The 11,125-nt window shown below is 40.6% G+C and overlaps 1 protein-coding gene across 1 annotated transcript in view; it reads right to left on the reverse strand.

Annotated features, from left to right (window-relative positions):
- The window catches only part of LOC139728110 (fibroblast growth factor receptor 2-like), a 52,488-nt gene extending 42,017 nt beyond the window's left edge, over positions 1-10,471 (reverse strand). Inside the window, exons 1-5 of the mRNA XM_071639402.1 lie at positions 10,459-10,471; positions 8,940-9,350; positions 3,596-3,763; positions 2,466-2,647; positions 1,987-2,070 (exon numbers count right to left, since the gene is read on the reverse strand). Coding sequence (XP_071495503.1) covers positions 1,987-2,070; positions 2,466-2,647; positions 3,596-3,763; positions 8,940-9,350; positions 10,459-10,471 — 858 coding nt within the window. The remainder of the gene's footprint in view (positions 1-1,986; positions 2,071-2,465; positions 2,648-3,595; positions 3,764-8,939; positions 9,351-10,458) is intronic.
- Positions 10,472-11,125: the final 654 nt, after the last annotated feature.

The raw sequence follows: 11,125 nt of genomic DNA on the forward strand, positions 1-11,125 counted from the left end.
CAGACAAATAGAGAGGGAGAGCTGAAAAAAAATTACAAAGAAAATAACTTCTCGTGATTAAGTCGCATTCGTGTAGAGAAATTCGATATTGGCTCATTACTTTGTTTTGTGTACACCATAAGTTTTGTCCGTCGTTTGCTTGAATGTCTTTTCTTGCCATTTCCACAGCCTTGTGTTAATATTGTAAGATATAAAGAAAATCTTCTCGTATTCCAAGCGGGGCTTCTTTCCCCATCTCTTTAATCGCAATGATACTGCTGCTGTTGCTGTTGCTGCTGCTGTTATTTTCTTTTTATATAATGCACATAAGTGCCAGAACGTTTTTGAAGAAACCAAATATGTATTTTCACTAATGTTTAAATTGCAGTCAACCATGGGGTGGTAACATGAGATGTGAGTAGATTTAGCCACTATTCGCTTCTCAATATTATATATGTTTAATCAGCCGGTATGCGAGAAATCGTGTATAAGGTGAATTAGTCACATTACATTGCCAACAATAACTTCCATCTATCATTGCTGGAAATCTAATTGTAAGATGAGATTACTTTTGTCTGAATACCTCACTAAAGGCATGTTTTGCTTTGTTAACCTCCACTACTGCCTTATCAATTTTTAAAGTACTTCAGTCATATTCGTGAACGCATGTTAAATCTTATTATGTCTTTCAAGTACACTGAATAAGGAAGCGTTGGCGGTATCATGTCGCACTGTAAGGTATTTCATGTGCGCTTTTAATTTCTTTGTAGATGTATGTTTGTTAAAGAACTGATAACCACCAAGTAAAAACTTTATTCATATCTAACAGTTACGACCACTGTCTTTACATGTCAATAGTTCTACTGCACATTTTACCCGTTCTCTTTGTATCATAGCCTTAAAGAATGAAGATTCCTTAACATTAGATTTAAATTCGAAGTATGTAGTTTATAGGCATGATATCACGAGTCATTTAAATTACGTGAAATTAACATTCTAACCCTAAATGAAGAGATGCGAAGTACAGCTATGAGTAAAATACAATGTGACTGCCCGCTTAAAGAGCAATGTTATGAAGCATATCACTACCATTATAGTAACGTCTTCTTAAACGGGAGCGTGTCATTTTGCAATCATTATATGGTAAATCCAGAAAGGTCAGATTGGATGCCTGAGAAACGGGTTACGATTCAAAATTTGACTGTGCATAATGATATGAGGCTAAAAGATGCCTAATTATAGGTTAAAAATGTATTGAACCATATGAAGATTTGTTGGTATGAATTTTTACTATATTTTATAGGCATTCATTAACAAGTGATTCACATAAAACTATGGAAGAAGCCTTTTAGTATACCCCCCCCCCTCTTTCAGTAGAAAATCTAGTCTTTTATTATGCAAAACGTTTTAAACGAAACGTGAAATGTAATACAGGTAATTATGTTATTATGGAAACTTAAGCACTTTCAATCACAGTCGATTTATGTGGAGAAAGTTTAGGGAACTTTAGATTTTAGACGCGCGGACGTTCAAAGGGAAAAAAAAACATGTTCTGAGCGTGCGCAGAAGCGCGGGTCAAGTTGACGCACGCTTCTGCGCACGCTCAGAACATTGTTTTTTTTTTTCCTCTGAACGTCCGCGCGTCTAAAATCTAAAGCTCCCTATTTTCTCCAAGGACGATGTGGGTTCATATAAAGCAACTCGACAGAAATACCACGTGGAAGATCACTCATTAGGTTACTCGTTAATGATGAGGAATCGTGTCGTTATCAGATGTAACATAATGATATTCATTCTTTTCAGCTCGGATGAATATAGTCATATACAAAAGGAATCGCTTCATGGAAGGAAGATGTGAAACTATAGAGAGATTCTGTATAGTTACCATTCCTCTTTTTGGGGGTAATACAGTTCTTTTATTGATCCACATCTCAAACATAAACATTATGACATTATTCACTGTCCACATGACTGACATAAACAGACAATACAAACAAGATCACATACCATTCCTCTTGCGATTTGGCGAGCTATCTGTAGCTGGTTAGCAGACGTCAGGTCGAATGTGTTATCTTGTTGTCGGTACTTGTCCTGCGCAGGGAGAGATATAAAAGGGAATTGCGATTTGTGATTAAAGACGATTCCATGTCTAAAACGATGGAAATACAATGTATTAGTAGAGTTTAATAGTCTGTAGGAGACTTTGAGAAGAGAACGTAGAACATCATCAGGCGATGAGAGTTTAGAATCTTAATAAAAAAAGAAAAAAGAACCATTTCTGGGATAATTATGTCAGTGGAAAAAAGAAAGCTCGCACAGGTTAGCTCGTTTAAATGTTTTCTACCTCTGACGATAGAGGGCGTTGTAAATAAGGATATCAGTCGGGAACTAGAGGGGGGAAATAGCATTACTGAGCTGTTGAAAATGACTATACTGCAATGGGTGCAATGTGGATCTAAACACGGAGATGAACTTCGGGATCTCACCTCTCGGCACTTCCAGAGGAAGTGTAAGAGGTCGCCGTACTTCATGTACTCGGTGATGAGATAGTAAGGCTCCTCCGTCGTGCAACATCCAAGTATTGGTAAGATGTTTGGATGGAGGCCCAGGTCGATCATCAACCGTATCTCGTTCAGAAAGTCCTCCTTCATGGCGGATGTGGCATTGACTGCCAAAGATGACGAACGAACCAACAAACAGGTGGTAGTCATGGGGTGGCAAGAAGGGAATGTTGCTCGTTATTCCGAAGTTTCGTTAATCCAAAAATGAAATACACTAGGTTATTCCGAAGGTTCCTTAATCCAAAAATGAAATAAGGTTCGTTATTCCCAAGGTTCGTTAATCCGAAAACGAAAATAAGTTTGTTGGTCTGAAAATGAAAGGAAAGTGTCTAATAACAAACCGTGGAATTATAAACCTTATTTCGTTTTCAGATTAACGAACCTTCGGAATATCGAACCAATTTCATTTTCGGATTAATGAATCTTCGGTCTGAAAATGAAAGGAAAGTGTCTAATAACGAACCGTGGAATTATAAACCTTATTTCGTTTTTAGATTAACGAATTTTCAGAATATCGAACCAATTTCATTTTCGGATTAACGAACCTTCGGAATAACAAACTATAATTGTATGCGTCATCAGCAAATCGTGAAATTTTCATTTCTGCTGTCGCAATATTTCAACTCTTTTTATCTCAGGACTAATCTAGAAATCACTTTGCCTCATGCTGTCCTGCAGTTTTTATTTGGCCGATCAAATTATTCCTCAGACTGTGTGCATGTTCGACGACCCTTGCCACATTATGTGAACAACATTAAACTTGTCGCCAAATATGGTGTCTCGTTGAAAGTTATTGTACTATGTTCACATCGCTTCCCGCTCTCCTAAATGACGGAATTTCGTCGAAGAAAGGTATTTCCTCTTTTGTAATTTCAACCGTGTATTAAAGTGGAACTTGTCAAAACGCTAATGAATATACCGCCTGTCCCAACGAAATAACTAAATGAAAACAAGAAATGCACGTGAGAGGGACAGGAAATCGATAGATCCGGCTTGGCAGGCATTAACCATGTCACGGGGACCAGACGGGGGAGAGAGAAAACGTATTTACCCACCTCTCAGACTCTTGGCGGCCACGGAAACGTACTCCTTGAGACCGCTGATCCCGAAGGCGAAGGCTTTGTACACGATGCCGAATTGCCCGGCGCCCAGTTCCTTCTCGATCTTCAGCAAGGAGCGATCAAACTCCTTCCCCTGGAATGCGGGGTCCTTCGGCTGGTACTCTGTTATCCCAATTTTCATCGCGTGACATGACATTGGGACGAGAACAAACACTCATTTTGGTGGTTGCTTGCTTGGTTGGTTGTAATTAAGTTTGGAGGTCTTAAGTCTATTGTAACTACACGCTTCGTCATTATTGAAAAGATTTGATCTTGTTGTAATACATTGTATACTGATAACGGAAAAGAGGATCCCAGTCAAAAACTTTAACGTTTCTAATAACACTTTACCTTCTGTATATATCATTAAAAATCTTCAGCTGTCAATTTCTTTTTTTTACTCTCATCAGCATCCAAACGTGACACCTCATCTCGACAATGTAGAAAATATTATGTTATGTTTAAGAAAGCAGCAGAAGTACCATAAGAATTAAGATGTGCTATTGATTGTGTTATTAGCTACAACGAGTCATAAAACAAGGATAAGCCACAAAAATCTTAAGTGATATACATAGATGACCAAAACATTTCATTTGGAGAACACTAACCCTTGCCGCTCGTTTTGATGCAAAAGGTCCTAGTAAATTGGTTTAAATGCATATTTTAGGGAATCCCAGGAACTGTCAGTGTAGGGTGAAATACATCCTTGACATCCTTGCTATAGAGAAAATTGGTACAGAAATATGTATGATCTGAAAAGTTTGGTGGCAAAACGGGTTAAGTACAATTCTTTATAAACATTTTGAAATCAAGTCCATCATCAAATAGTGTAAAATAAAACTTCTTAATTGATACCTTGCTTGTTGCACAATCGGGATTGTTCTTGATGAAAATTATCCCATATTTTCTATTCATTTCTTAGAAGTTTTAATCGCGTATATCTCAACTTGACGAAAATGGAGTCAAATCGTTTTGCCATCAAGCTTTTCATAATCACATTCATTTCATGGTCCGTGGGGACACGCTATAGCCCGGAGTGGCAGTATTTTCTGCATATTTTCTTTTTCCATCATCTCAACTTGACGAAAATGGAGTTGAATCGTTTTGCCATCAAGTTTTTCATAATCAGATTCATTTCGTGGTCAGTGGGGACGCGCTATATCCCGGAATGGCAGTATTTTCTAGATATTTTCTTTTCCATTTTTAGCTGGTTTAATCGCATATATCTCAACTTGACGAAAATGGAGTTGAATCGTTTTGCTATTAAGCTTTTCATAATCATATTCATTTCGTGGTCAGTGGGGACACGCTATAGCCCGGAATGGCAGTACTTTCTACATATTTTCGTTTCCCTTTTTAGCAGGTTTAATCGCACATATCTCAACTTGACGAAAATGGAGTTAAATCGTTTTGCCATTACGCTTTTCACATAATCATATTCATTTCGTGGTCATTGGGGACAAGCAATAGCCCGGAGTGGCAGTATTTTCTACACATTTTTTTCCATCATCTCAACTTGACAAAAATGAAGTTAAAACGTTTTTCCATTGAGCTTTTGATAATCATTTATTCATTTTGTGGTCAGTGGGGACACGCTATACCCTGAAGTGGCGGTATTTTCTACGTTCATGTTCTGGGATGGTCTACGACCCCGCACTAGATTCTCCGGCAAAGAGCACACCGGAGAACGTATATGCCAGTATAATCCTTAGTTTGATGGATCATCCCATCCCCCACTCCCCCCCCCTCCCCATCCCACCACCATTCCCACCGCACCAAACACTTTTCAACATACAAGCACACATCTATTATGACAAGTTTAATACTAAGTTGGAGAGCCCGGATTGTAACATGAGCCATTCTGCGTTGACGGGGATATTTTCTACGTTCACGTTTGGGGATACTCGATGACCCCGCACTCGATATTCCGCCATAGATCACACCTGAAAACGTAGATCCCAGTTTGACGGATCATCCCACCCCCTCCCCCCACCCCCATCCCCATTCCCATCACACCACATAGTTTTCCACATACACGCACACATCTCACTATGACGAGTTCAATACTGTTGGAGAGCCGGAGTGTAACATACGCCATCTACGTTGACGGGAAGTAGCTAATGATGATTTTTGTTTTCCTTTTAAAGCATAGCCACTAATCTTTAGCATGCTGCACTAAAAAACAGGAGTCATGTATACCTAGTCTGCGGGTAGGCAGCATGCCACCGATCACAGTGTCAATGCCAGTTAGTCTAATTGATAAACAAAACAAGGAAGTTTACTCAGCAAGTATTGGACTCTGTAGTCAATGCTACTGGCGTAGCCAGGGGGGGGGGGGGGGGCGATGGGGGCGATCGCCCCCCTAAGATTTGGACCGGGGATTTGGGAGGCGGAAAAAAAAATGCGTGTATACTGTATGCATGCACATGAAGCGGGTCTCCTTTGCAACCTTTCATCAAATAAGATATTTTTTTGAATATTTCACTCAAAGTGTGCACCAGATCGTTGAATTTCAATTCAAAATATGCAAAATCTCTCGTGCTTGGGAGGGGGATACCCCCTCCCAAACCCTCCCCCTCTGTGCCTCTTTCCCTAGCTTAGTACACTTTTTAGATTTACAAAAAAATTATGAATAATTCTGAGTGCACAAGACTTATCACTTATATTCCGAAAACTCAAGGTTCCCTCATGTATAAGGGGAATTTCCCCTTTTAATCTACCCTTTCCTCCCTCAGCCCCCCCCCATCAGTTTTGTGTGTGTGTGTGTGTGTGTGTGTGTGTGTGTGTGTGTGTGTGTGTGTGTGATATTTCCCAAAATGTTGATTCCATCAAATATGCGTAGACGAGATATCTCAATTTCAACCTTAAAAAGGCAAAAGCTCCAAGGGTGGGGAAGGGTGGGGAAGGGTGGGGATAACACTCGCCCACGCCTTCTCCCTGCTCGCCCGCCCCTCCCCCCCCCCCTTCCGCCATACATAGAAGTAGACTGTGGCTATACCCAGATCGCTGTATTTCAATTCTAAAAACGCAAAAGCTCCGCGAGCGGGAGGAGGAATCCCCCTTCCCCTAAGCTCTACCTCACTAGACTTTATACATACACACAGATGGTGCACATTCGGAATAAGAGCTAAATTCCGTGATTTTATCACTTCGATGAAAAAGTATTGCACCAAAAATTTGCAACAGATCGCTGAATTTCAGGTCTGAAAACGCAAAATCACCTTCGTGTGGGAGGGGATATGCCCCCATCTACACCCTCGTGTGCATGCTTTTTCTGTTTGACTGCTGAACAGACAGTGTTCATGATAATCAGTGTAAGAATTAATACTAGAATATTATTTAAATGATACCATTTTATAGGCAAATTGTTCAATAATAATCTACACTAAAATATACTGCAACTTTAAACAAGTGGGACTGTTTCAACTCGTTGAAACACGCAAAAACATGCATCAAATTGCACCATTTGCAACATCAAATTGCAAAAAGTTCTCACCGTGGGAGGGGGCACACCCCCCTCCCACACCCCCCCCCCCTCCCCTTCACTCGCTCCACTCGCTCTGGTTCAGTCGCGTTCATGATATTCAGTGAAAAGAAGTAATACAAGAAGTGCATTTAAATTGTACCATATTATAGGCAAATTGTTCAATGATAATCTACATCAAAATATACTGCAACCTTAAACAAGTGGGACTGTTTCAACTCGTTAAAACACGCAAAAACATGCATCAAATTGCACCATTTGCAACATCAAATTGCAAAAAGTTCTCACCGTGGGAGGGGAACACCCCCTCCCACACCCTCCCCTCCCCCCTTGCTCGCTCCGCTCACTCGGGTTCAGTCGCGTTCTTGATATTCAGTGAAAAGAAGTAATACAAGAAGTGTATTTAAATTGTACCATATTAAAGGCAAATTGTTCAATGATAATCTACATCAAAATATACTGCAACCTTAAACAAGTGGGACTGTTTCAACTCGTTAAAACACGCAAAAACATGCATCAAATTGCACCATTTGCAACATCAAAATGCAAAAAGTTCTCACCGTGGGAGGGGGACACCCCCCTCCCACACCCTCCCCTCCCCCTTCACTCGCTCCGCTCACTCGGGTTCAGTCGCGTTCATGATATTCAGTGAAAAGAATTAATACAAGAAGTGTATTTAACTTATACCATTTTATAGGCAAATTGTTCAATAATAATCTACATCAAAATAAACTGCTATACCTTAAACAAGTGGGACTGTTTCACGTCGATAAAACGCGCAAAAACATGCATCAAATTGCACCATTTGCAACATCAAAATGCAAAAAGTTCTTACCGTGGGAGGGGGACCCCCTCCCACACCCTCCCCTCCCCCTTCGCTCGCTCCGCTCTCTCGGGTTCAGTCGCGTTCATGATATTCAGTGAAAAGAATTAATACAAGAAGCATATTTAAATTGTAGCATTTTATAGGCAAATTGTTCAATGATAATCTACATCAAAATATACTGCTACCTTAAACAAGTGGGACTGTTTCACGTCGATAAAACGCGCAAAAACATGCATCAAATTGCACCATTTACAACATCAAAATGTAAAGAGTTCTCACCGTGGGAGGGGGGACACCCCCCTCCCACACCCTCCCCCCCCCCCCCCCCCTCGCTCGCTCCGCTCGCTCGGGCTCGGTCGCTTCGCTCCCTCGCAGACTAACCGCCCCCCCTAAGATTAAATCCTGGCTACGCCGTTGATTATGCTACCAAAGCAGTAAGAGAGACCTCTACGAGCACAAGCTCGCTCCAGACATACCTATACATGTACTTAATAATAACATTATTAAGATGGCGCAGATTTGCTTCACCAATTTAGATATTTCTTAGCTTAAACGAGATTGACTGAAATGATTGTCTCAAAAGATTTTTTATTGTTCTGCATAACATTTTCATGATAAATACTTTAATGCTATACTTCGAGGCTTGTAAGTGTTCCCATTTTCTTTTATATAAAGTGCTACCAAAGGCACCAAGTTTTGATTACTGCGATACAATTTGGAATATTTAGATAAATCTTACTGTAATTCGAGTTATTTAAAAAAAAATGAAGAAGAAAGAAGAGACAAACAAAAAAGAGTTGAGTTGTTTGAGGGGAAAATGAATACCAGCCTTCAAACGAGATCTTACCGGTGGCTTGTTTTGGGCTGTTTATTCTATTTCATGCATTCATTTTTTTAGAGGGGTCCTTCATCTACAGCTGTACCAGATGTCACCACGACTGGGTGAAAAAGCATATTAGCGTTGCTAACAACAAAACATTATGACTTGCCTTCAGTCGGTCGCTTAACTTTCGGACTCGGGGAGCGATCGGCGCTACCTTCGTCCGGATAGCGGATGAACTGCGTCTTGTCGCTCGCTTTGGCCCGACGACGACGTAGACTAACGACGAGGAAGACGACCAGGCACGCGAGCACGAAAGCGGGAATGCCCGAGTACAGGAGCACTTTCGTCCACTCACTGAGCGGTGACTCTGATACCGGCAGAGGTGTTGTGGCCGAATTCTCACTGACGGGATACGATGTCGTGGACGACGGTGTGGTCTGATCATTGGATTCGACGTTCGGCGTGGTAACAGCGGTTGTCGTAGCATTCGTTGTCACCTGCCCGTCGTTGATAACGGGAAGTATGCGAGGTAGCCTGGTCCTCACCAACTCGAATCCCGGGGCGAAACCTATCTGAGCTGAAGTGATAAATAGCAAATTGTAATCAATGGAAAAGAACGGTTGGTCTTTTCCGGATCAATAAAACACACCCGATAAGTCACATTTCTAAAGCTTTTAAACATTGCTTACCAATCCGTAATGTGTGAAAACGTCTTCAGTGTTTTCACTCTTTCACTTTTACAACCTCGGACATTAATCGATTTACCGGGTAAACTTGATAAGGCTTCGTGACGGTGAATATTAGTGCTTGAGTGACACTCTTCAACACTTGATAATCATTATTAGTCTACATAGCAGCCGCCAGGTCCTGCCAAACGTTTCTGCTCGACTGCTGATGCAACGCAACAACTAAAATTGGTGTAACAGATTAGCGACTTTGAGCAAGGAAAATCGAATAGTGCGCTGAGTATGACATGTCTGTGAAGATATCTGAAGACTTTTTGTTTCAACTCACAATATTATTGGGAGTAATGTTTGTTTGTTTTTTCTTGTATCATTGTGATTAATACATCACTGTTCGTTGGCAACGTTATACCATTGTCATTTTAATCATTGCTTGTGTAAATATCGCGGAGGTTTGACAACAGCGGGGCAAAAAGTTCTGGCTAATAATGGACTTTCGTTGTGAAAGTTGATTAAAGACCCGATAGGGTTTAATTCTTATGGGTGGCCCATATCCGATGTGTTGGCTCAGTGAGTAGAGCGGCTGCCCTCACAATCGGGAGGTCGTGGGTTCAAACCCCGGCCGCGTCATACCAAAAGACGTTAAAAGATGGGAGTTGCTGCTGCCTTGTTTGCCGTTCAACAGTTGAAAAGGTTAGGGCAACGTCGATCTGGCGCTGCTCAGTGGCTGTCGGGCCCACGATCAATTGGGCAAAATGAATTTCCATTCTTGGATAATAAAATTTGGAGTTTATATCCAAAACAATCATTATTATTATTATTATATCCATTCGCTGCCAATTGGGGTACATTGGAAAACTACGAATAACACCAGATATGCGGTAACGCTCGACTCCAGACCAGTCGACGTTCTTCGGTTGTGTATACTTACATAGAGAACAGTGATAAAGCTGTAGACAATTCGTTACGGGGATTCTAAAATTTATCCGAACAGGGCCATACCTTCCCACTCCATGGTTGACTGGGTCTTTAAAGGACAAGTTCACCTTCATAGACATGTGGGTTGAGTGAATGCAGCAATGTTAGTAGAACACATCAGTGAGAGTTTGAGCAAAATCGGACAATCCGTTAAAAAGTTACGAATTTTTGAAGTTTCTGCTCAGTCACAGCTGGATGAAAAGACTACTATAGCTTGTGATGTCACATGAGTACAACGATATAAAGAAAGAATAAAGAAAATTCAACATATATTTCCATTTTTCTCGCATAACAAAAGAACACTCGACTTCTCTCTTTCAGAAGGCAGGGGGAATAATATTACCCTTAACATACGTCTGTATCAATTCGAAGAAATGTGCACTTTATTCAAAAAGTAAAGTTTTGTGAAATTCTCTCTTTATTTTCCTTATATAGTTGTACGCATGTGACATCATACACCGTAGTAGTCTTCTCTTCCAGCAGTGACTGCGCAGATACTTAAAATATTCGTAACTTTTGAACGGATGGTCCAATTTTCCTCAAACGTTCACTGATGTGTTCTATTACTAATGCTGCATTCTCTCAATCCTTATGTATATAAGAAGGTGGACTTGTCCTTTAAGGTTGAAAACTATCTGGGGGGATTTCATTTAAGTGTTTTGTCAAATATTTTCTTTGACAAAATGTTGTA

Source organism: Diadema antillarum, unplaced genomic scaffold (assembly GCF_040938485.1).
Source record: "Diadema antillarum isolate AM-2024a unplaced genomic scaffold, OU_Dant_1.0 scf00000000, whole genome shotgun sequence".
Lineage (NCBI taxonomy): Eukaryota > Metazoa > Echinodermata > Echinoidea > Diadematoida > Diadematidae > Diadema > Diadema antillarum.